A 24,891-nucleotide genomic window follows, 5' to 3' on the forward strand; every position below is an offset into this window, starting at 1 on the left:
AAGTACCTCTGAATAACGTGCAACTGGATCATTTGGCGAAAGCGGATGCCATTTTGAAACCTTACTTTTACGGGACAGTGGCTTGTGATCGATTACCACGTCGACCGATCAAGAAAGAACCTCGTGGGTACATTGTAAACACAGATCCACATGATAGACCGGGCCGACACTGGCTGGCGCTTTGGACCCATAGTGGGAATGTGTGCGAGGTGATGGACAGCTACGCCCTACCTTTAGAGACTTACAAGTCAACACAGCCTTTGCAAGACTGGTTAAAAAGTCAATGGAAACATGTCAATTACAATGGACAGTCTCTGCAATCGATTTACAGTAAAAGCTGTGGTGATTACGCCTTGTTCTATTTAAAAGACAGAGCGAGAGGTCAAAGCATGAACGAGTTCTTGAGGCGTTTCTCGAAACATGATTATGTAGACAACGATCACAAAATAGGCCAGATGTTAAAGAAGTTGATCGAGAAAGAGTTAGAATGGGATAAAGTGTGTAAAGTGAAACATCACCAAGACACCTCTCGTTGCGGTGTGAGATATTTAGTGTAATGATTGTTGGTTTGACATTAAAATACGATTGAAAACGTTCATTTTCCGTGTGATGATTTTGTAGTACAATGGTTAGTATTCTCGACTGTCACTCGAGAGATCAGGGCTCCATTCCCCGTTGGGTGGAATTTTTCCTTTCCATGCGGTATCAAAAGTAGCATGCCCATGCGCGTTTGGTCATTTGGACTCATGGAACGACGCAAGTCTTTTCGATTTCACACCCCTTCTAGTCTGTTGGTGGTGGGTCCTTCAGGGTGTGGCAAGACTGTGTTTACCACCAAACGTTTACTGAACAACCTCGATTTGTCTCATACCCCACCCTCCCAAATACATTATTGTTACGGAGTGTGGCAAGACGGGTTTCAGCCCATGAAAGAACAGGGGGTCAAGTTTCACGAAGGCGTTCCCGACACAGATCAACTGAAAACGTGGTTTCCTAAAGGCGGATGACTCGTGTTGGACGATCTAATGGCTGAAGGAGGGAACGATAAACGAGTGTTGGATCTGTTCACCAAACATTCTCACCATCAGAACGTCACCGTGCTCTACTTGTGCCAAGACATGTTTCCGCCGGGGAAATATGCCAAGAGTATTTCCAGAAACGCCCACTATGTCGTAGCCTTCAAGAATCCACGAGATCAATTAGGCATGAGAAATTTACTGTTACAGGCATTTCCCACCCAATGGAAGGTTTTACAAGACACGTTTCGACGTTTGACAGAACGTCCGTTCGGATACATGGTCTTGGATTTACATCCAGGCAGTTCGGACGATCAAAGGATTCTCAGCCACCTTTTAAAGGACGAAGGATGTATGAGATGTCACAAATTCATCGAGACATCGTGATGAGTTCTTCCCAAGATTCAATCACCACCGTATCTCTAATGAACGGATCCAAGAAAAGCGCCCAGTTGGTAAACAAAGATTTGTTGTACCGATTGGATGGGCAAACTCTATCATCTGGCTGACATCGCCTCAGGAGAGAAGATTCATTACTATGATTTTACATCTCTCTATCCGTTCATTAATAAGAATGCTGAGTATCCTGTCGGCCACCCTGAAATTATATTTCAGCCGGAAGACACAGACATCCAAAATTACTTCGGGATTGCCAAGGTCACAATCTTACCTCCAGAAAAACTGTTTCATCCAGTACTTCCGCTGCGTGAAAATGGTAAACTAACATTCCCGCTATGTAGAGCCTGTGTACAAGAAGAGATGGAAAAACCAATGCTATAACGGTCCTGGGTTTGCAGTCACAGCGACAGTGAAAGACAAATTACAGGTACATGGTGTACCTCCGAACTGAACAAAGCCGTTGAGAAGGGCTACAAAATAACTTACATTCACGAAGTGTGGCATTTTTCTGAAACGAGGAAAGGTCTCTTTAAAGACTATGTGAATACATGGTTAAAGATTAAAGAGGAGGCAAGCGGCTGGCCAGCTCATGTAGGCGATGATCCCGTCAAACAGCAAGAACATCTGAGATCCTACAAAGCGAAAGAGGGCATCGAACTCAATCGCAACAACATTGAAAAGAATCCCGGCAAACGTAGCCTTGCAAAAATGATGTTAAATTCCATGTGGGGGAAGTTTGGCCAGCGCACCAACAAAACTCCAATCAAAGAGTTCGGAGATCCTATGAGGTTCAGTGCATTCCATGAAAGTGATGCAAATGACGTTTGCTACGTGAGTGTATTGTCTGAAGACATCGTTGAAATTCACTATAAACTGAAATCGAATGACGAACCTGTCTCACCAAACCTCAACATTTTCATCGCTTGTTTCACGACATGTTGGGCTCGACTTCGTTTGTATGCAGCTCTGGACATGCTACAAGAACGAGTACAGTACACAGACACCGACAGCGTTATTTTTTCCAGTTTACCTCATGAAAACAATCCTCCCCTTGACGACTTTCTCGGTGATTTCAAGGACGAGTTGGGAGAACACGACTTCATCACTGAATTTGCGTCCGCGGGACCGAAAAATTATGGCTACCTCAGGAAGAAAGAAAAAGAAGAATGCAAAGTGAGGGGAATCTCTTTAAACAGTGAAGGTAGCAAGCAGTTAAATTATCAAGTGTGCGGCAAAATGTTTTAGACGAAATTCAACGCCCTCTCGAGAAAATGCGACAAACTGATATTTACAAGCCTTATCACATCGTCCGAAACTCCAAAGAGTACTCACTGACCACAGTCTCTCAGACGAAAAAGTATCAGCTTGTGTACGAAAAACGAGTGATAGATCCCTACACCTTCAAAACATATCCCTATGGCTATGAAAGAATAACAAATGAGGACGTGGACATGATTGAACTGTTGTGCCATTTGTAAACACTTTTGTAAATAGTTTCATTCCTAAGTTGAGCGCAATCCACTAGGGAGTTGCACACGGCTCTGTCCTGTAATTTTAGGGAAACATTTGATATTAAAGTTAATGGTTAACTTTAAAATTGCGTGATTACTTTGTTTATGTTAGAAACCAGGCTTTTTACTCGGTCAACACGGAAACGAGATTAATGACGTCAAAGGGGGCGGGGCTTCTGGTTACCATGGATACGTCAAACTCGAGAAAACAATAGAACTCCTTTCCATAACAATACTTTTTCATTTGCATCACAATACCTGTCAAATCTGTACTGGACTAGCCCATACCACTACTAAAGATGAAACTTTTTGCAAACTGTAAGAACTTCTGTGGGGGGTGGAGGCTCACAGCCACCTTAAATTTTCGAACGCTACTAGATATATATACTAAAAATATGATTTCTACTACACTCGGTGCCCAGATCGTAGCTGGAAACGAACAGTGACGGGAACTCAAACGAATTCTAATAGGCCATATTCGTAATCTTGGTACTGGACTGGAATTAGCTTGCAATTGAGGCTCAGGCGGGGAAATATCATTAGAAAGAGACAAGAGAAAATGAGGGGACCCCTTATTTTGAATTCTCTTCGTAACAATATCAAACGATACGATACTTCTCTGCGTGCTGTTATAAAAATGAAAGCAAATAAATTCTTTCTTGTCACCATCGCTGATTTCTTTGATTCAAATTCTCAGGGGACAAATTTTGATATTCCTTCCAACGTTTTAATTCCAAAGAGGTTGTGGTTCTTTAGGCCCTTCTACTGACAGAACGAATTTCCACGCAGCCTGCCCTTTAAAAATTTCCAGATTGGCGGGTGAAAGGTATCATGCGGACGTCTGGGGAAATAGACTTCCGTTTCCGTCTAAAACTAAAAATAACTTTAGTGGAGTCGACATATCCCAGCCAACGCCCTCAATATCCCTCTCTGGCCCCTCATTTTCTCTTGAAAGAGATAAATGTAATATGCATTTGAAAAGACTCCCCCATTAACCTCTGTTGCAAGCTAGTGCCAGTCCAATACCGCGAATACAAATATGGTCTACTGGCATTACGTGCCGTCATCCTTCAGTGACTCACAAGATACAGTCGGATAAACTCCCAATCATATGAACTTCCTGTTTTAACTAACATCTCGGACTTTCCGCGATCCACGGCCCGACCACTTCATCTAGGACTTCCTGATATTCCTGGTAACGAAGTTAACACGTCGTTACTTAGAACTCAGCCATTTAGAACTCAGTGAAATCCCGTAACTTCCTCCAGTCGCGAATCTCTCTCCTATCAAGCTCGTCAACATCAGGGTCATTTGTTTACTGAAATGTTACGGCGAAGGCAACTGAGGTGAACTTTGCAGCCAGCTTATCGAGGGTAAAGAAGTTTGCACGTCGGAAGACGATGAACAACAGTACTCTGAACAAGACCACAGGCTCCCTATGTCCCAATCTGCCTATTCAAGTTACAAGCGTTCCTTACACGCCAAACGCTACAGCACAGACCATCACTCTAATAACATGCATCGTGAACGGAATATCCTGTCCAGTGGCTACTGTGGAGAATCTGCTTGTCTTCATGGTGGTTTTAAGGAGACGTTCTTTACGCACTACTTATAATACCTCTGTGCTGTGCCTGGCATTCGCAGATCTTCTAATTGCGATGTTTATCCAACCTGCGTTCATCGCTTATCAGAGCGGGAAGTATAGAAGCAGCACGTACGAGTGCATTCCGTATTTCATAAAGACTGTGTTTGAGTTCTGGTGCGTGGGTTTGACATTTGTTACCCTCGCTCTCATAACTTTGATAAGATATTTTGCCGTCTTCAGACCGTTTCAGTACCGGATCTTGGCGACCCCTTTGCGAGCAACGTTCGTAATTTTCAGTGGGTGGCTGCTGTGGACTGTGTTCAGCTTCAGTCTGAGATTTTCTTCATCTGGTATGAACTTGAAAGCTTATTCAATCTTGTGTTCAATCTTAACAACAGTTACTCTGATGGAAACGATCATCGTGTCCGTAAAATTGCACTTGGAAATCAAACAGCGTGCTGTTCAACGCACCTCAGAGCAGGATCACAACAGGGCTATCAAGGCGACCAGAACTATTTTAATAATCACTGGAGCGTTTTTTATCTGCTTCTTTCCAATATTATGCGCATCTATAGTGCATCAGACCGGCCTGGTAGAAGTTGAAGTCGTGTTTCACAGCATCTATCCACTGGCTGAGAGCGCGCTGTTTCTAACAGCCCTGATAAACCCCGCCATTTACGTATGGAGGAATGCTTCCGTAAGGAACAGTATAAAAGACTTCACAAAGTTCACGAACAGTTAAAAGTACAGTGACTGGAAGAAGAGGTTTTAGACACGGTAATAAATCGATGTAGCTCTCTGTATCAAATAAGCTCCCCCTTTGAATCAGTTATTGTGTATAATATAAGTGCCCGGATTTCAGTTCAAATTCAAAGGCCTTACGCGGAAGTTACGAAGTAGTCTGCAAAAGTGATGATTAGTTAACAAAATTATTTTAAAGAGATACAATCAACGAGTGTATCGGGTATAGTCTCTGTTGCGAACCATATCTAAAGCTGTAGAAGGCATCACATATTCCTCGTTTGACATGTTGTCAAATTTCTAATTCTCGGTGATATTCGATCAAAACGGAAAACCCAGTAATGATAATCGAGCGGCACCTCCGGGTTAAGTGATAAATTGATGTCTAAAACGCCCAAGATGACGCACATGTAAACGGAATTTTACTTCAGCGAACATGAATAAGTCAAGTTCACCTTTAGCAGCTGCTATGCAGCCGGAGGTGGCGTCCTAATAATATGCCGGTGATGTAGAATGTCTATGACGCGGGCTTAGTTCGGCTGATTTTCCACCTTCCTTCAAGATGGATCGCAGACTGTTGTGAACCATATCTAAAGCTGTAGAAGGCATCACATATTCCTCCTTTGACATTTTGTCAAATTTCTAATTCTCGGTGATATTCGATCAAAACGGAAAACCCAGTAATGATAATCGAGCGGCACCTCCGGGTTAAGTGATAAATTGATGTCTAAAACGCCCAAGATGACGCACATGTAAACGGAATTTTGCTTCAGCGAACATGAATAAGTCAAGTTCACCTTTAGCAGCTGCTATGCAGCCGGAGGTGGCGTCCTAATAATATGCCGGTGATGTAGAATGTCTATGACGCGGGCTTAGTTCGGCTGATATTCCACCTTCCTTCAAGATGGATCGCAGACTGAAGAATACCCCAGTGAGAGTGCTTTCTGCGACAAGGCTTCAAGACTTTACAAAGCCCGTTGGTAATATATTTGAAAACATTCTTTCTTAAATTTGTGATTAAATAGTTTGTTTTTAGGTTGTTAGGTCACAGACAAAAATTGCTTAAAAAATGTAACACTTGATAAGCACTAGCGGTGAAACGAGTTGGGGGTGAAGTTACCAGCCGGAAATATTATTATCAAATGTTATATATAGATTTTGAACTCCTGATTTTAAATAAAGATTGCTTACCTTCCTGACTGGCTATTGTTTTGGGTGGATTCGCGATGAATCTCAGAGATGTTTTTGTTTGGGATACACGTCTTCCATGAAAAGATGATCATGAGACTATGATAAGACGAAACAGTCAGCGTGATCTCGGGCCCCATGTGGGTCAGTGCATTTCATTGTTACGATGTGCACACTCTTAAGAAAGATTATTTTCTGTTATTAGCTGGTGTGAAATAATTAAGTTCGGTGAAGGGGAAGGGGAAAGTTCCATCGTTTACGTCGTTTAGGTCCGTCCGAGGAAAGAGCACATTCAGCCGGGGGATATTGAGTAAAGAAGCCCTGGTAGGGATTTTCAGGATACGGGAATCAACAGGGTACAGGATATTTTGAGGAAAAATTTAAACGGATATGGGAATTTCAACAGATAACCAGGGATATCGAGTGAGAAAATTAAATTTGTTTAACTGGAATTAACGGGATACGGAATATACACACATGTATATTGAGGGTTCTGGCACAGCACTCACGCAACACAGTGCAAGCGTAACGCTACTCCTCATCTGAAGATTCGGAGTAGCGTTACGCTTGCACTGTGTTGCGTTCGCTTGTGTCCAGAACCCTCATTATACATGTGTGTGTGTAACGCAACAGCACAGCAGTAAAATTTGGCGAAATAACGGGTCCAGCGAAGCTGCAACGTCTGTAATCAATATGCGCGGATGTGTCCTTCACTAGTATATACAAAAATGTGCCAGAGTTTTTTCCCTATTGGAGAAGTGCATGCACAGTGTATACGCCAACATGGCTGCCGCAAGATATTCGTCCGATGTTCTGAAAATGTTCTACGGCCCAATACCGAGGGAGGAAAAAACAAACCTTCCCGAGCCGTTAAAACCCGATTTTACCGCATTATATGACGGGTTCCAAATATCCCAAAACAATTTCCAAGAATGGCTCCGTGTGCGGAGAATGGATATATCCGAAAGGAACCCAAACAAGAAAGATCTTTTAAAGTTCGCAAGAGAAAACAAAGAAAAGATCACCGATTTGGTTGGACAAGAAACCCAAAGGTTAAATAGCGTTAAAGTAAGTTTTGGGTTACAAGTGAAGTTTTCAATAGAAAGAAACGGCGAAACACAATTCATGGAGCACTATTTCGAAGACGGCAAACCGCACGTTTTCGAAAGGAACGATGAGGAACAGATAAAACAAAAATTTGATGAATTCATTGAAAACGCAAAAGGAGAAATAGAACACTGGTCTGAGAAAGGATCAGGATGGGTGGTTGAAAAGATACAGATTGCGTACGTGAATGTTGCACGCTATCAGCCGCTTCGCGGAGGGAGCTATTTGCCTCTTCCAGCCAAACTGGCAAAAAAGAAAGCAATAATCAACGTGCAAAACAAAGACAACGAATGCCTGAAGTGGGCGATCAGAGCCGCTTTATTCCCCCCCAAAGACGGAAAGAACCCGCAAAGACCAAGCAAATATCCGGTAAACGACCGTATCAACTACGTAGGCATCGATTTCCCAACACCGGTAAAACAGATAGAAAAGCTCGAGGCACAAAACCCGAAACTCGCAATTAACGTATTTGGCTGGGAAAACGATTGTGTGATTGTGCACCGGATAAGCCAAAAACAAGCGAATGTGCCGCGGATAAACCTGATGTTAATCGAGTCAGGGGAAATTTAGCACTATTGTTGCGTAAAAAGAGAAAGCGCTTTGCTAATCGATCAGAGCAAGAACAGAAACGCAAAGCACTTTTTTATGCTGTGCTTAACCGGTCTCTCAAGAGAAGAATTGCTAGTGAAACACAAAAAATATTGCAACGGTGTGAACGGCAGGCCGACAAGGATCGAGATGCCAGAAGAGGGGAAAAACATACTTTCCTGCCAAAACTTCAAAAAACAGATGAAGATGCCTTTCATTATTTACGCGGACTTTGAGGCAATTATCAGAAAGATTCTAGGCTGTGAGCGTGAGAGAATGCAAACAAGCTACACAGAGAAGACAGAAAGGCACGAGGCATGCGGTTACTCTTACCTTGTTGTGAGAAGCGATGGTAAAGTGGTAGGTTCGAACACTTACAGGGGCGAAAACGCGGTGGGGAAGTTTTTAAGTGACGTTCTGCGGGAAGAGGAGAAAATAAGAGAGAGTTTGGCCACCCCAGAACCGATTGTTATGACGTGGAAGGACTGGGAAAATTTCAAAAAAGCAACTGATTGCCACATTTGCAACAAAACTCTGATAAAAGACGAATTCATGGATTCTTTGCCTGTCTGGAACGTTGAAGAAGCGGGTGAAGGTGAAAAATGGAGTTATTGGGGCCAAGGACACAAAAAATGTTTCTACATGGCACAGAAAGAGCATAAATGGGGCGTTCAAAGGTTAAAAAGACTGGAAGACGAAAAAGACCAGTTGGAAGCAAAATCACAGGAAAACTGTAAGTACTATGAAAAACCTTTACTTCAGAAAAACTTCAGAGACGCGGTAAAGGACCATTGCCACATAACGGGCAGGTACCGCGGAGCCGCGCACGCCGAATGCAATAAGAAACTGCGAATTAACCCCAAGACGGACCAAATACCAGTCGTATTCCACAACCTGAGGGGCTACGACGCGCACCACTTGATGCAAGCGATGTCGCAGCTGCAGAAAGAGGTGAAATGCGTCGCCAACAACATGGAGAAATACATCACATTTTCGGTCGGAGGTCTGCGTTTCATCGACAGCTTGAACTTTTTGCAAGGAAGCCTTGATTCACTTGTAAGCGCTACACCGAAGGAGTTATTGAAAATAACATCAACGATTTCAAAAGGCAGCGACCTGCTTTTCAAAAAAGGGATCTACCCTTACGAGTACATGGACCATGGAGGAGATTCGATCGGCGAGACAAGGCTTCCGGACAAAGAGAAGTTTTTCAGCAAGCTGAACGACGAGCACATAACAGACGAAGAGTACGCGCACGCGCAGGCTGTCTGGGAGTATTTTGAATGCAAAACGCTGGGAGATTACCACGATCTTTACGTGAAAACGGATGTCGCGCTGCTGGCGGATGTTTTTGAGAACTTCCGAAACCTGTACCTTGAGCAGTATGGGTTAGATCCGGCGCATTATTACACGTCGCCAGGCCTCTCTTGGGATGCGCTCCTGAAAAAGACGGGGGTCGAGCTTGAGCTCTTCACAGACTACGAAATGCATCTCTTCGTGGAAAGGGGAATGCGGGGCGGAATCTCCATGGTGAGCAATAGGTACGCTAAGGCAAACAACCCGCTAGTACCGGGATACGACCCAAGCAAGCCAAAAAAATTCATCATCTATCTCGACGCAAACAACCTTTACGGATGGGCGATGAGCATGCCTCTCCCGATAAGAGATTTTAAATGGAAGCGTGTCATGCCCACATTGGAGGATATCTTGAATAAGAAAGAGAACGATAAACATGGGTGTATTCTCGAGGTCGATCTTGAATACCCTGCAGAACTGCACGAGGAGCACAACAGCTATCCCCTGGCGCCGGAGAAAAAGGCCGTAAAAAAGGAGTGGATGTTGGACTACCAAAAGGGGTTGATGAAAGACCTGGATCTGAAACCCCCGGACAGCAAGAAGCTGCTGCTAACGCTTCATGACAAAAAGAACTACGTTGTGCATTACAGAAACTTGCAGTTTTATCTGAAGCAGGGAATGAAACTGAAGCGTGTGCACAGGGTGCTGGAGTTCGAACAAGAATGCTGGATGGAGCCGTACATCCGGATGAACACAGAGTTCAGGAAGAAAGCGAAGAGCGACTTTGAAAAGAACTTTTACAAGCTCATGAACAACTCAGTTTTCGGCAAAACCATGGAAAACCTGCGTAACCGCGTTGACATAAAAATAGTGCGCAGCAACGAGACGGACAAAATAAGGAAATTGATCGCCAGCCCTTTGTACTCAAGGCATGTTTTATCTTCAAACGACATGGCGGGGATAGACATGCGAAAAAGCAAGCTGCTTCTCAACAAGCCGGTCTACACAGGGATGACGATCCTTGACAACAGCAAGATCCTGATGTAAGACTTCTTTTACAACGAGCTTAAAAAGAAGTACGGCTCGAAGTGCGAGCTCTTGTACACGGACACCGACAGCTTTCTGATTCTGATCGAAACACAAGACGTCTACGAAGACATGAAAAACAACATGGACCGACCTTTACGACACGAGCGACTACCCGAAGGAGCATCCACTCCACTCGAACACAAACAAAAAGGTCTTGGGCAAAATGAAAGACGAATGTGCAGGAACCCCCATCGCAGAGTATGTTGGTCTGAGTACTCCATCTTGAAGGCGGACGAAAAAAATATCAAAAAAGCGAAGAGCGTGAAAAAGAGCGTTGTCAAGAAACAAATAACGCATGAACAGTACAAGGAAACGCTTTCCGGTGCGAAGCAGCAATGGCATGGAATGAACATTCTTCGAAGCGAGGGACACGAGATCTATGGCATGCATCTTAACGAAATTTCGCTTTCGCCATTTGATTCAAAGCGATGGATAGGTGATGATGGTATCCATACAGAAGCTTACGGGTACACCAACATGGATATATTGTCAACATTAACAGATGACGAACTAATAGGGTTGGAAGCCGAAGTTTCAAAGTTGCTCTGGTGGTAACTGTGTGTTCGGAGGGACAACCAGCAGCTCTTCACGAACAAAGCCGCGCTTGGGACCGTCGCGCAGATGGTAGAGAACGGGATGATCCGGTTTGGAAAAAGATCTTTCAATGCCGAAAACTTTCAAAGACCAGATTGGATCCGTGGCCCTTTTCACGCCCCCTTCAAGCTCGCCGGGCTGGTAGAGATAACGAACTTGGACAAGAGAGGGGAGTATTTTTTCGTTTTTTCCAACAGGCCTCGAGTAAGGTGTCGACGGCCTTGCATAAACAGATTTCTCTTTGATGGCGACGGCGGGTTTCTTGCCGATAAGGCTTGTGACCTCGTTGCTCAAAGCCGAAACAACTTCTGCAAGTCTTTTCATCCAGGCAGTGGACCGCTGGCCCTCAGGGAGTCGCATTTCCACGGCGTACTGGTGCCCGAACAAGCGCTCAGCCTGGGTGCGGTTGAAACGTTCAACAATGGCCTGGTCGCGGTGAATGTTAACGCGCCCGCGCCGGATAAAGGTTTTGTGCTTGTCCATCTCTTTTGTGACAGCGCCCATGAATTCGCGCCCGGGGTCAATCTGCAGCATTTCAGGCCATTTCAGAGGCTCGCGCTTGTAAATCTTCTGAAAGGACTGGGCGACCTCATCAGAATTCTTCGAAGTCAGGGGTTCGGCCTCTTTGTAGCGGCTGGCCACGTCGACAACGGTGAGAGCATATTTGAAAACTTTTCGGCCACGAGGGAGCTTGTCGTGCGGCAGAAAAAGAAGGTCCGCCTGATGGACCTTGTTGGACGTGGGAACGTCGAATTTCGGCCGAGGAATTCGCTTCGGCGCGGGGAGGAATATCTGCCAGAGCGCTTGCCTGATCAGCCACTTTTTTGCGGTTTCTTCAGGTACCTTGGCGGCCTCGGCTAATTTTTTGATCGCGGCGATTCCTTTCCAATAGCCCCCGGGGCCGTAGTATATCTTTGTGAGTTTGGCGTCCATATAAGTAAGGAGTAAAAAAGTTTAAAGGAACCGGAAGGCCGCGTAGCCCAGAGCGAGAGCGCCGGCGCCCACGAACGCGAGTTCACCCTTTTCTGCTGCTCGCTTGGCTGATAGAAATCTGAGAACTTAGGCTCCTTGGGGGGTATCATTCGTTCGTCAGGATGCGCCTGGTTGTAGAGTTTGAAGGCATAGTCGGTGTTGGTGAAGTTCTGCTTGGCCTGCTCCTTTGTTCCGATCGCCGCCACGTTCTCCCGGAAGGAAGCTGTTATGCCGGTCATCTTCTGGGTCAGCGCCCAAACGCTGATGCCCATATGTCGGGCAGAAAAGGCGAGATTCACCAGCTCGCCAGTGCGCCCTTTCACATCTTTGGAGGCCGCGCAGTCGTCGAGGATTATGAGCGTGTTGGTGCCCTCGGAAAGCCATCTCACGAGCTTCAACCATATTTCCACGTCGTGCTGGTCGCAGACGATCACATCCATTCTTGGATCGTTTTCGCCAAGCCGGTGGTAGGTCTTGTTGTGCGTGAACGTCGGGCAGATGAGCACGATGTAGTCGAACTTGAAGCGGAAAGGGCCGTAGAGCTGGTCCACCACGAACCTCGATTTGCCTGAATTCGTCGGCCCCACGATGAGAGCGTTGAAGGGTATCTTGCTCGGGTCCATGTTCATATTCAATTCTGTACAGATTCCAGCTGTCTGTCCATAATGTTGAACTGGCAGTCGGCGATGACGAATACGTGGCAGTTCAAGTTGCCTGAGCCTTCGGCTTTCCTCTTGCCACTTCCATGCATTTCTTGGTCCGCCATGGAGCGCATATCAATCAGAAGCCCGAAATTATCTCCGGTGTAAAACTTTGTCGCATCCATGTGCTCGGTTTTATTTTTTTCCTTCACGAAGAAGCGTTGGGCCTCTTCTCACATGTCCTTGCCTTCGACGCCGTTGTTGTAAATCATGTTGGGCGAGCCGTTGATCGTGACGCTGACTTTCGTCAGGTCCGGGAAGACGTATTTTTCTGAATCTCTGGCGCCATCAGCATAAGGCTCTGTGAAAAGTAGCAGGATGGCTTTTAGCGACCTTTTTTGGGCGTCGACTTTGATGTTCTTCCTCGTGTCGGTGTCTTTTTTGAAGGTCACCACTTTGGAACGCATCACGTGGTCATAGGCGAACTCTTTTCCGCTGGAGTAAACGCTGTGCGCCTCGTCTGCCAGAGTCTTGCTGCGGATCATTTCGTACTCGAGCTGGAGGTTGGTATTTCAGCTGGGAGCCCTAGACCACATGTTCAGCTTCAGCAAGGGTTACTTCGAATACGAGGTCGTTGTAAAGGGCCTGGGGGTAGAAAACGCCGTGATCGGTTAGGATCTGATGGTCCAGCCTGATCCGGTACTTGCTCCCGTACACATCATTCAGCTTTTTTTCAACGTCGACGCCCGAGTCTTTCTTGTCTCCCGCGTCTGAGCGGATCTTGCATAGATCCTCGCTCTGAATCCCTTCGAGAATCTTGTTGTCTCGTTCTTCCTGCGAAAGGAAAAGGTCATCAAAGATTTTGTAGATGCCGTAGCCAACCGTGTCTTGCAGGGTAACGCCTCCGAACCTCACGTGCAGTCTGTCAACGAGCGCCCGCGTGACGTTCTGGACAAGGACGTTGTTGGCGTGCCCCCCAGAAAGGTCGATGTTAAAGACAAGCGCTAGCGAGCCCGGCACCAGAACCTCGTTCACGTTTAGCTTGGGCACTGAAACATACAGCGTGTCGCCGGGTTCGGCTTCAGTGCGGGAAAAGGTGATCCGCTTGACCACGCGCTCGGCCTGCATGGCGCGTAATGTTTTTTTGCTGTACGTTGCGCGAAGGTTCTCTGGAACTGACATTGTATAATACGCCGGCGATTATTTTCTAATTTAAAAAAATAACAGGCTTGAAATATATTGCTATGGCGGAAGGCGGTGGCGAATTTGGTTACAAAGACCCGAACCTTGACAATCGGCTTGACCACGATGATTCTGATAACGGACAAGAGATTAACAGAACCTAACCTTTTGACCCAGACGCGGCATCAACTCCATACCACGGGGGTGAACAAACGGAAATGCGTACTATGCAGCACGAGCAGTCCGGCCTTCCTGACACTTCTTATGCCGAGACATCCTTCATGGTGGAAGATACCCCTTTGTTAGGCGCGCAAGGTGAACAGCAAAGATCATGGAATAATTTAACGAGGATTTTTCCTCAAGCAAGCGCAATAAATCTAGAAACTGAATACAACAAGAACTCCGGCCGACTGCAAGTCAAAATGAAGGGCTTTGGCAAAAAACTTTATGACCTCTTCACCAAAGAAAAGAGGACAGGCAAGCAACAGCTAAACCCAAAACTTACAAAAGAGATCAAAGACTCTCTTGGCCCGATGGCACAAGAAGTTATTGATCAAGAAAATGAGGCCCTAAGAACCGTCCGACAAAATTTGAAAGACGCTGAAAAGCAATTAAAAGAGGCAGAAACGCTCGCCGTGGAAAGGGCAAAAGCCTCACAAGAGGTGCAGGAGCTTAGGCAACGAATAGAGAGAAACCAAACAAAGATTGATGCATTTTATGATGAGTATGGTTCCAATGTTGAAAGTGAAGCAGAACTGCGCAGGCTGAAGCAACTGTAAAAGAATTTACGAACAGATTTAGAAAACGCAAAAAAAAGAGGTGGTCGCGCTTGAAAAACAAGCAAAAAACAGAGAAGAAGAACAAGCAAAGGTCGACAGACTTAGAGCCAGCCTCGCGGCAAAAGAAAGCAAAAGAAACACCGTCGAAGAAAGGCTAAACCAAACAACACCGCTGGACGAGCTGAAAGAGCAGGAAAGCGAGCTACAGCGCCAAAACGAGGAAGACCAGGCAATCATCCAAGATGAGAATGCCTCGCCCTCCGAAAAAGAAGCCGCAGAAGGCAGAGTGGCAGAAAGAAACGAGGAGCTCGCGGAAAGGGAAAGGGGGCGACCTCTCTTGGAAAGGGTCAAAGAGATCTTCAAAAAACATGGCGTGACATTGGCCACTATTCTTCTCGCCGCCGGGGTCACAATCGGAGCTGTCATCGGGGCCCTCACCAGAGGTTTGAAGGCCACCGGCAAAACTTTGGGAAATGGCCTCAAAGATATTGCCGCGAAACTTGGTTCTCTGCTGCCCGGGCTGATTGGCTCGATTGTGAGCTTCCTTTTCAAAGCCGCCGGCCAAGTCGTCGGGTTTCTGGCCGAGCACACCTGGCTGCTCATTCTTGCCACGGTGGCCTTTTTGTTCGAACAATATTTTAAGAAGCAGCGTTAACTTTACTGCCAAGCCATGAACAGCAACGCCGACAATCCGACTACACCGACAATTACTGCCGTTTTGTTAATTTCATGTTGCGATGTTTTATCTGGAGCCTCGGGCTCAATTTTTTGCGCCGTTGGCTGCGCTTGCTGAGTTTCGGACGAAGATGGTTTCCTTGATTCGGCTGTTGCGGTTTTGTGTATCGGGTTGGACGGATGGCTGTTGGGAGGGTTAATCTTTGACGGGCCGCCTGCCATTAGTTTGAGCCCAGCTTTTTTTGTCCCCGGGTTTACCTCGTTGTTCACCCCAAGTTTCATCCCGGAGACCGCCTGTTTCAGCTTGTTGTTGTAACCGATCGTGCTTGCGGTGTTTATTATCATTTGCGCGGGCATGAGCCAGGCCATGGGGGCAACAGCGAGATTGAGCCTGACCTTCGCTTGATCCACCGCGAGCTGGTACCTTTGCACGCTCGCGGCCAAGTCGGGCTGTCTGATCGCGTCTTCCATCAGCACCAGGAACTCGCTTTGGGCTTCTTTCGCCCTGCCACCTGAGCCGAGAATACTGCTGCGGACGTTGACTTGCGCGCCTAGGACGCAGTAAACGAAAGCCTCGATTGACTGGTTGATTCTCGACAAGCCCGCCTGCGTCAAACCATTCGCGGTGTTGGGTGCAAACCAGTCGAACCGCCGATCTCCAAAAAGATCAGGCCGTATAAACTCAATAAGGTCCCCCTTAATCAGTTTTCCACCATCGTCGCTAAACTTGTTCCACCCAGGATACTTATAATCTGTTTTTGTTGGCGATTCCCCCCAAGGCTTAACATACAACACCCCCAAACCACTATTTCCACCCGAAGTAAACCTAAAGTCCCTTGAGGGGTCTATGCCGAACTCGCCGCATATCCTTTTGTATGAAGCGACGTCATAATGATTATTCATCTGGTCGAACGTCGGGTCTCCGGGCAAAGCGCTTATGCTCTGAACACCTCCTAGCTGGAACAAAATTCGCCTGACCGTGAAATTCACGTGGAAGATATAAAAAGCTCTTATCTGCGGGGGTAGATTCATCCCGCTGTCAAAGATTTCGCGAGAAACTCCGCACCCCTGTGTCGCGCAGAAAACCGCGAAGTTGAGCTGCTGCGGCCAATATTTCATGTCAGGCCCTCCTAACCAGTGTTTTGATTCGGTTCCAGACGTGTGTTTGAAATATTGGTCAGGCGTGACGTATATTTGGATTGCATCGTCGAATATTTTCTTCAAGCTTGGCGCTTTGCCGTCGAAAGGTACCGCAGGGATTGGCAGGGAAACTTTTGAACCAAGTGGCGACAGCTGGTAAGGAAAACCTCCGCTGTCTCCCAAACCAAGCGCTTCTTTCATTTCGGCGCTCCAATATTTTGGGGCGCCGCCGACTCCAGCGTTCTCTCGGCAGCGTTTTCCAGCGCAAGTTTTGGCTCCGCTCTGTCTGTGGTTGGCCTGCCTGCAGCCATTCCTCTTGGCGGCGCTGGTGGATGCTTCGCTCTCGTTTCGTCGGGGCTGATAATCGCCAGCAAAAAGCTCGACTCGAAAATAAAGAAACATCAAGAGATTACCACGCTCGCCGTTGCCAAGCGGGATACCGTCAACAGACTGCTCTCCAACGCTTTGAACAACAACGAGGTGTCTTCGCATGAGTTCGACACCATCCTTTCCGAGTTTCAGCAGTATAACTTTCTGAAAGATCAGGTCCGTGCAAGGATGCTTTGCCAACCATCAAAGAGAGGGCTTACCGAGGTTGATGTCAAGAAAATGGAGAATGACATCCGGGGCAGAGTTGAAGAAGAAATGATAAAAAAAATCATGAACCCTCCCGCTTCGAACTGACATTTAGAAACAGACGGTTTTGTTTGCATGTTATAAAAACATGATTGTCTTCTTCCACTTGGTCGCGCTTGTCGCCCACGAGTATTTCACACCTGAGTGGCAAAAAGAGGCTCGCGATATTACGCGCGAGGTAGTTGCTGCTATGCTTGAGGCAGATAATGCTATGTGAATTTCATGTCGAAGAGATGCGTATATTTGGTATTCTACGATGGATCGTGGACAAGCTTTCGATGTTGTTGACACACCTCCACCCGACAAGCGCGACTGGCCATCTCTCGAAGACTTTCAAGAGCCAGAAGAAACGCTCAGATGGCGTGATATTGAGGTGGGTAAGTACAGAGTCCTTGCATTGTGCAACCAAGGCCGGAACAAATACGGACCTTCGGTTGTGTTAAAACTCGAAAAAGAGAACGGTTCAACCTTTTTGGTGTGAGCGCCGGCTTCGTTGTTTTATGCAATGGAGAAAAGGGGAAAAACAAACTTCATCTTGAATCTTGGCGCTAAATTGGCAGTGGAAACAGGGAATGTCTTCTACGATTTCAAACTTTGTTGAAGACACCATCTGAAAACAGAGACCGCCGACATTTTGTTTTGTTATAGTTGCCTTGACTGGCTAAAAAAGGTTTTCCACCTCCCCCTTTTTTGTGACACTGGTCGCCTCTCAGTAAAATTTCTTAAAGATTTCGGCGTATTCGTTCTCGTCATACACGGTGTAGCCGAGATAGTGTTTTTCTCCATTTTTATAACACTCGTAACAGAGGCCTTTTAGGCCACAGGAGTCGCATTTACTGCAAAACATGACCTTCACAATTCTTGATCGTTTTTCGCAGATGGGTGCCTCTTCAATCTCGTCATGTACCTCGTCCCAGCCCATTTCCTTTTTTTCTCTCATTTTTGTGGCGAGATACTTCTTTAAAATTATCTCACGAAGCTCTGGAGGGAGGTTTTGAATGGCCTCAGAAAGTTGACAGTTACTTGTTTGCAGAACATCAGACAAATATCTTGCGGCAGCCATGTCGACGTATACACTGTGCATGCACTTCTCCAATATGGAAAAAACTCTGGCACATTTTTGTATATACTAGTGAAGGGCACATCCGCGCATATTGATTACAGACGTTGCAGCTTCGCTGGACCCGTTATTTCGCCAAATTTTACTGCTGTGCTGTTGCGTTACACACACACATGTATAATGAAGGTTCTGGACACAAGCGAACGCAACACAGTGCAAGCGTAACGCTACTCCGAATCTTCAGATGAGGAGTAGCGTTACGCTTGCACTGTGTTGCGTGAGTGCTGTGCCAGAACCCTCATTATACATGTGTGTGATATTCAGGCCAAAAATTAAAGGGATGTTGGATACTCAAACGACCCCACCCCAACCCCTTTATATATAATGGAGCCTCAATAAAGAGAAAGGCTGATTTAACTCCCTCAAATTAAAACACTCACATGCTTTTGGAATATTTCGATGCCTAAATGCATATTATGATAAACTGTTGAATGCAACCCAATTCCTCTCCCTCCGACCCCCAACCCCCCTCCCCCCCCCCCCCACACACACAAATTCTCAAAACAAAATTAAATAAAAAAGACTCAGAGAGCTCCCTGTAGGTAACACAGGCACATCAACTCGTCACTATTAGTTAGACTGTGAACGTTTGCCTTGTTCCTAGGTCTCGATATTTCGCCACGGTCAATCGTTCTGGGGTCACGTGTTCTCTAGGATACGTCAACCAAAATCGATTGACCGTGAATGTCTGGGAGAAAGCCAAACTTGGCAATGTGAGCCCTAGGTTTCTTGTGGGCTTAATCATCGGAGTACAAATGATAAGCTTTGTACCTTCTTTCTGTTTGAACATTGTGCAGGCGTTGTCACTCATCTCTATGAATCTTCTAATCCATGGCATATTTCCTTTTGCTGGGGCAGCTACCTTCATGAACGCTGTTCTGGATCCTGTGATTTACTTTTGGCGAAACAGAGAAGCGGGAAGGAGTTTGAAGGAACTAAGACCTCGTTTGCAGGCGAAGAATACTTCCGTCTTACACCTCACTTCATTTGGTGAATCTGTTCCTGGCCACTGATGCATAATTTGGACTACTATCCTCCAGGACGAATGCTTGAAATCACTCTTGGGATCCCAGCCCTCATAATAATTTTGACAAAGTGACAACTTCAGTTATCTCAAGTTTTCCAACAAACAGAGGAAAGCCCTTATTTTGTTAAGGATTCTTTGATATAAAAAATACGAAGATGACCTGAGCCTTGAGGCTCACTCATTGTGTTGTTGTGCCTCTCCACTGAAGGAGAAGTCGAATATCCGTCAACAGAATTCGATCATTACAGCAAGATAATACCGTTGTTGCCTCTGATGTCTGACGGTAAAATAGTAGATTCATCTTCAGTATTCGGCTGTCGGTTCCCAGAAGGGCCTGTTATAACTTTGGTCTTGTTCTCGCCTGAAATTGCCCCAGAGATAACACAGCGTCACACTCTTAAGAGCTATGCGCACACAAAAAACTGCGACCGCGTGGTGCGTTTGTACATACTAGTTACAGCCCGCCCAAGGGGCTAGCTGAAACATAGATTTTCTTTGCACCCTAGAGGGGTGGACACATTTTTAGCTGTTATTTTTAAATGGAAATGACACGATCACAAGGAAACGAGATGTCGCCTAACAACATCTCCGTCAAATAGTGAACCACGCACATGAACGAACATATCCTGAGCATGTACTCCTGGTGTAACACTGAAAAGGCTTCGCGCAAGTTTGCACAATAAAAGTCTTTTGGATGTTTGATGGAAGTTGCAGAAAAAAAAGAACCATTATATTGCATTACAGGAATGTAAACCGTGTAAAGAGCTGTGTATCTGTTATTAACATTATTACTGTCATCATCATCATCATCATCATCATCATCTCTACCATCTGCACGCATTACGTGCCTATGATGCAGCTGATTATTGCGCGGTATCGTAGGCCTGATATATCTTCAGTGCTTTTTATGGCTCAGACCTCACACGCGGCATCACACTCCTATGACATGCCATATCTTAGACCTCTACTGCATGCGAAGTGCTACATATTTAGCCCTCCTCTCTGCACGCATTACGTGCCTACTGTGCTAGCTGGTTATTTATGGAGTGTCATAGGCATGAAATGCGTGCAAAGTATTATTTTATAGCTCAGGGCCTCTCAAGCATTACATACCTTGCTATGACGCTAGCTGATTTATCACGGGCATAAAAATGCGTGTTTACTGCTCTGTATGCTTCTAACCTCTTACGCTTTTCATGCCTACAATGCTAGCCATCATAGGCTTGTAATGGTTGCAATACGTAGATAGCACTAACGCATTCCGGTCTGTACGCATTACGAGCCCACAAAACTAGCTACTATGGTAAGACTTGCGGCCATTTTCGTATTCTCGGTATGGGTCTGGAACTACAAGTTGTTCGCAATGGAAGTTCATGCGGGAGAATATCATTAAATAATAATCAATCTTTATTTGTACTCACTCTTGCTAAAGAAGAAATTACAATTTCAATGAAAATATTAAAAGTAAAAATTTGAGTACTAGCTGCCTGGAATAACCATAGGGGCTAGCGGAGCCAGGCAGCCAGTTAACATCAGCATTAAATAGAAATAAACTACAGGTCAGCAAGAAAACTTGAGCACAAATGCACACACAAGAAGAAAAAAAAGAAGAGGGAAAACGCTATTTCTATGCTATGAAGGAAGTCTAAAATAATTTAAGTTATATATGAATACAAAACATTAATATAAGAAGAGCACACAATACCTATGGCAACTGAAAAGAGATTAATGTGAAGTACATCTGAAAAGACTTCCCACAGTTAGCTTCAGTTGCCGCCTAGTCCCAGTCCATTACGGAGAATACGAAAATGGTCTATTTTAGCTACCTGAGAAGGTATAAAAGTCACAATGTCTTTCGCACCACAAAAACTCTTTCAAAAACAACAAAAGGCTGTTAAAACTTTGAATGATTTATTGACATGTATGGACTTAACTTAGTAAATTTCCAGTCTCTCGACACCGACAAAAGATCACGGTAATGCCCCAACAAATTTCACCTTAAGCAATCGTTCTATCTTGTGAATGCTAGTAAAATTTCGCATAAAGATAATAAATAGGGCGACTAGACCTTATCCTCAAATTTTCACCACACTTGAGTGACATGAAGAATCCCTCAAATTAACGTGTTTTAAAACGTAACGAAAGCAACTATCTTTGCAATCTGCATGAAACAGAGGAAAAACGCTCCACTGATTACTAATATTGTTTGCGTCGCATTTTTTTTCAAGAATTCCAAATATTCCAAATAATGTAGTTAATTGTACTGTAATAATTTGTAGGATTCATTTTTAAAATATTTGTACATTTTCTACATATGTACTTATTTCTTTCCTCGTTTATACTTCCTTTCTGTTGTAAATAGTGTTTCCAATTAGTTTTTTTTTTAAAGCTAAATACCATTGAAATTCAAATGAAGTCTTTCATTTATTCATTCCCCAATTAGCAGTAATGCTAAATACCCCAAGACACCTTAATAAAGGTTTTGTGGTCGTTATTGTTGTTATCTCCCTAGACTAGTTGCTGGTGAACTTTGTAAATTCTTTTAAACTGCTTCGGACGGAAGCATTTCTCCATACATAAATGGCGGGGTTTACAAGAGCTGTTAGAAACAGTGCACACTCAGCCACAGGATAGATCACGTGTAACATGATGTCATCCCTTACCGCGGCGGCCTGGTGCACGATCGATGCGCATAGAGTCGGCAAGAAACAGAGGAAGAACGCTCCAGTGATTATTAATATTGTTTTGGTCGCTTTCTTTTCAAGATCGTCGATAGCTCTGTTCTGGTCTTGATCTGAAGTGTTGCTTGCGTGACTGACGGAACTGCCTTTGATTCTGGTGACTTTGTACAGTTTAATGTAGACAAAGATGGTTTCGAGTAGAGTAAACGTAATTAAGATGGAAGATAGAATTGAATAAGCTTTGAGTTTCATTCCAAGCGAGGAAAATCGAAGACTGAAGCTGAACAAGCTCCATATCAGCCACCCACTGATTATGACCAACATTACCCGTACCCGTGTAACAGAGGCTCGATACAGAAACGGCTTGAACACGGCAACATATCTCTCCAGTGTGATGAGCGCTAGGGTCACAAACGACAAACCCACACACCAAAACTCAAACACAGTCTTTATAAAGTACGGAACGCACGCGTATGCGCCGCTTATATACTTCTCGGTCTGATAAGCGATGAAAGCGGGCTGAATAAACATTGCAATTAGAAGATCTGTAAATGTTAGACAAAGCACAGAGGTGTTGAAGACCGTCCGTCTGAGCTATGAAGCCACATATTGGGAGCGATGATCATTCTTCACTTTCATCTATAACCGCAGTTCATATATGAAATATTTCATATAAACTTTACATCATTTCACTCCTCACGGGAAGACATGAACTCAATTAATTGACCCCGCTCCCAATGTGTGGCTTCATAGCTCAGTTGGTAGAGCATCGCACCGGTATCGCGGACGTCACGGGTTCGAATCCCGTTGAAGCCCTAATTTTTTTTTTTTTTTTTCAGGCTTCTTCTTTCCAGTTGCTTAAATTGGAAAATTAACTGCGATGATCATTCTTCACTTTCATCTATAACCGCAGTTCATATATGAAATATTTCATATAAACTTTACATCATTTCACTCCTCACGGGAAGACATGATATCAATTAATTGACCCCGCTCCCAATGTGCGGCTTCATAGCTCAGTTGGTAGAGCATCGCACCGGTATCGCGGACGTCACGGGTTCGAATCCCGTTGAAGCCCTAATTTTTTTTTTTGTTTTTTTTTTTCAGGCTTCTTCTTTCCAGTTGCTTAAATTGGAAAATTAACTGCGATGATCATTCTTCACTTTCATCTATAACCGCAGTTCATATATGAAATATTTCATATAAACTTTACATTGAATACCAAAATGTTTTTTACCTTTAGCTTAGTGGTTCTTCCTTCTATTGAAAAGCTGAAACCGAGGTCGGACATATAAGGCTAGTCACGTATTATGACTAATTTGATTGATGGAGTTTAAGCTAGTTTCAGCTACCCTGCCCACTTCAGTTGCCCACCAAGAGCTGAACCAAAGCATAAAACTGTACCACCTGCCAGCTCATCACGGTTATCTAAGTAACTCCATTAATTCTATCTCATTAGGTTTGTGTACATAAGGTAAAAGCTTCAATACTGTTTTTAAGACAAAGATGTACGTATGCACTTTCAAATTGAACGTGAAGAAGGTAAGAGAGGACGTTTTGCGACAGTTTCAATGACGCACTGTTACGTTTCGCATTTGTAATATTTGCGAAGAACTATTCGCGCTTCGAATATAAAATATCACGGTAAGTCACAATTTCAAATTACGATAAAACAAAATTGAAGTAAAATGGGCTAAACAGGTTGTAAATACTAACAAAATACATATTTCTGAAGTGAACATTTTGGCTCAAATCGTCAACTCTTTACGGTATGCTAAGCAGTTGATTTGAAACATAACTACTAATGCCATGCATGTAAAGGAACTTGATTCGTTATCATGTGCTATCATTGCATTTCTGACAAATGTTATTGTGGTGTTGTTAATCAATTATGATTCTAACTACTTTTTCTCGGTCGGAAATTGCCTCCTGTCAGTGTTAAAAGCTCAATGCAATTACGGAGTTTGCCAAGAAATTCAAATGAAAAACTGACGAAAGCAATTGTCACTGTATTGTACACGTGTGAGTGGTTGTGAACTGATGGTATCCGACAGGCATGAAATTATCTTCAAGTGAGAAGAATCCTCAAAAACAGCATATTGAGATAGCAAAAAAGGAGGTAATATGAGCCGATAAAGGAACAAGGGTGCATGGCTAATACAAGAGTGAGAAAGATTAAGACGGATTAAGAACCATCTTCCTGACGAATTTCGAATTATTTACTTTACATTTTCACGTATCAATTGACGTGTACGGAGGGCATTTTAATTTAAATTGGTAGCGGATCACATCTAGAGTTAATCCTTGCCAGAATAAAAAAAAAAAAAAAAGAAAACGAACAAAAATGTTATAGGTTGTGTAGGTGGTGTTAGTGGGGGCTAGATGAACATTAGACTTTCAGAGAAGTTCTTCGTCTTTTTGCTCGTTTGGAAAACATACAAGCAATAAATTATAAATCACAAAATAGAAAGAAGAAAAGTAGCGAGGAAGGACTAGAAACAAACATTGGAACTATACGTGCTAGTCCAAGCAAAATATATAACAACAAATTAAAACAACGAAAAACGCTGTTTAAATACAGTGTCCATTTAACATCAAAGGGCTACTATTACGTTCAAGTAACATTTGGGCAGTCAGGATCAAAGTTCTGGCATTTATAAAAGTCTCTGCATCGTCTCTACCCTTCAAGCATGACAGGCTAAGATTATCAGTCCTAAACCCTTCGGGAAAGTTATTCCATAAATAAGGAATTCTATTTTAAAAAATGTCCTTAAAAAGCTTAGTTCTTACTGGGTTTAATTTCAGTTTATTACTCGAATAGGACCTTAGTCCTTTATCCAAGCAAAATTCATAATATGAGTCAAATGTGCAATTGTAGTATCCACATTTGAATTTGTAGAATATTGTGAGGTCTTTAACCTCTC

General features: G+C 44.3%; 4 protein-coding genes and 2 pseudogenes across 4 annotated transcripts in view; 3 read left to right on the forward strand and 3 right to left on the reverse strand.

The window, feature by feature from the left end:
- LOC149112347 (uncharacterized protein F54H12.2-like) overlaps nucleotides 1–454 on the forward strand; it is a 1,730-nt gene extending 1,276 nt beyond the window's left edge. Inside the window, exon 1 of the mRNA XM_089290181.1 lies at nucleotides 1–454. This exon is cut by the window's left edge and continues 1,276 nt beyond it. The gene's annotated coding sequence lies outside the window, so the exon portion shown is untranslated.
- A 262-nt stretch (nucleotides 455–716) lies between these two features.
- Nucleotides 717–3,012, forward strand: LOC149112348 (uncharacterized; annotated as a pseudogene).
- A 720-nt stretch (nucleotides 3,013–3,732) lies between these two features.
- Nucleotides 3,733–6,448, forward strand: LOC149112349 (mu-type opioid receptor-like). Its single transcript, XM_089290180.1, has one exon. The coding sequence runs from the start codon at nucleotides 4,327–4,329 to the stop codon at nucleotides 5,251–5,253; it is 927 nt and encodes a 308-aa protein (XP_089146306.1). The 5' UTR covers nucleotides 3,733–4,326; the 3' UTR covers nucleotides 5,254–6,448.
- A 6,269-nt stretch (nucleotides 6,449–12,717) lies between these two features.
- On the reverse strand, nucleotides 12,718–13,909 carry LOC149112350 (uncharacterized; annotated as a pseudogene).
- Nucleotides 13,910–15,273: 1,364 nt separating this feature from the next.
- On the reverse strand, nucleotides 15,274–16,973 carry LOC149112351 (uncharacterized). Its single transcript, XM_089290179.1, has one exon. The coding sequence runs from the start codon at nucleotides 16,903–16,905 to the stop codon at nucleotides 15,346–15,348; it is 1,560 nt and encodes a 519-aa protein (XP_089146305.1). The 5' UTR covers nucleotides 16,906–16,973; the 3' UTR covers nucleotides 15,274–15,345.
- A 3,079-nt stretch (nucleotides 16,974–20,052) lies between these two features.
- LOC149112352 (beta-1 adrenergic receptor-like) lies at nucleotides 20,053–23,258 on the reverse strand. Its single transcript, XM_089288802.1, has 2 exons — nucleotides 23,205–23,258; nucleotides 20,053–22,561 (listed from the first exon to the last, which is right to left on the reverse strand). Exons 1-2 carry the CDS (start codon nucleotides 23,256–23,258, stop codon nucleotides 21,800–21,802), a joined length of 816 nt encoding a protein of 271 aa, XP_089144928.1. The 3' UTR covers nucleotides 20,053–21,799.
- Nucleotides 23,259–24,891: the final 1,633 nt, after the last annotated feature.

Source organism: Orbicella faveolata, unplaced genomic scaffold, assembly GCF_042242905.1.
Source record: "Orbicella faveolata isolate gen_17 unplaced genomic scaffold, um_ofav_v1 contig_2, whole genome shotgun sequence".
Taxonomy (NCBI): Eukaryota; Metazoa; Cnidaria; class Anthozoa; order Scleractinia; family Merulinidae; genus Orbicella; species Orbicella faveolata.

Excerpts from the sequence above, each read along its gene's own strand:
- LOC149112351 (XM_089290179.1), bottom strand. The coding sequence starts at position 16,905 with ATGTTTCTTTATTTTCGAGTCGAGCTTTTTGCTGGCGATTATCAGCCC.
- LOC149112349 (XM_089290180.1), top strand. The coding sequence starts at position 4,327 with ATGAACAACAGTACTCTGAACAAGACCACAGGCTCCCTATGTCCCAAT.
- LOC149112352 (XM_089288802.1), bottom strand. The coding sequence starts at position 23,258 with ATGTCCGACCTCGGTTTCAGCTTTTCAATAGAAGGAAGAACCACTAAG. Across the intron at positions 22,562-23,204 it reads GAAGAACCACTAAGCTAAAG|CTCAGACGGACGGTCTTCAA; the intron begins GTAAAAAACATT and ends GTGGCTTCATAG.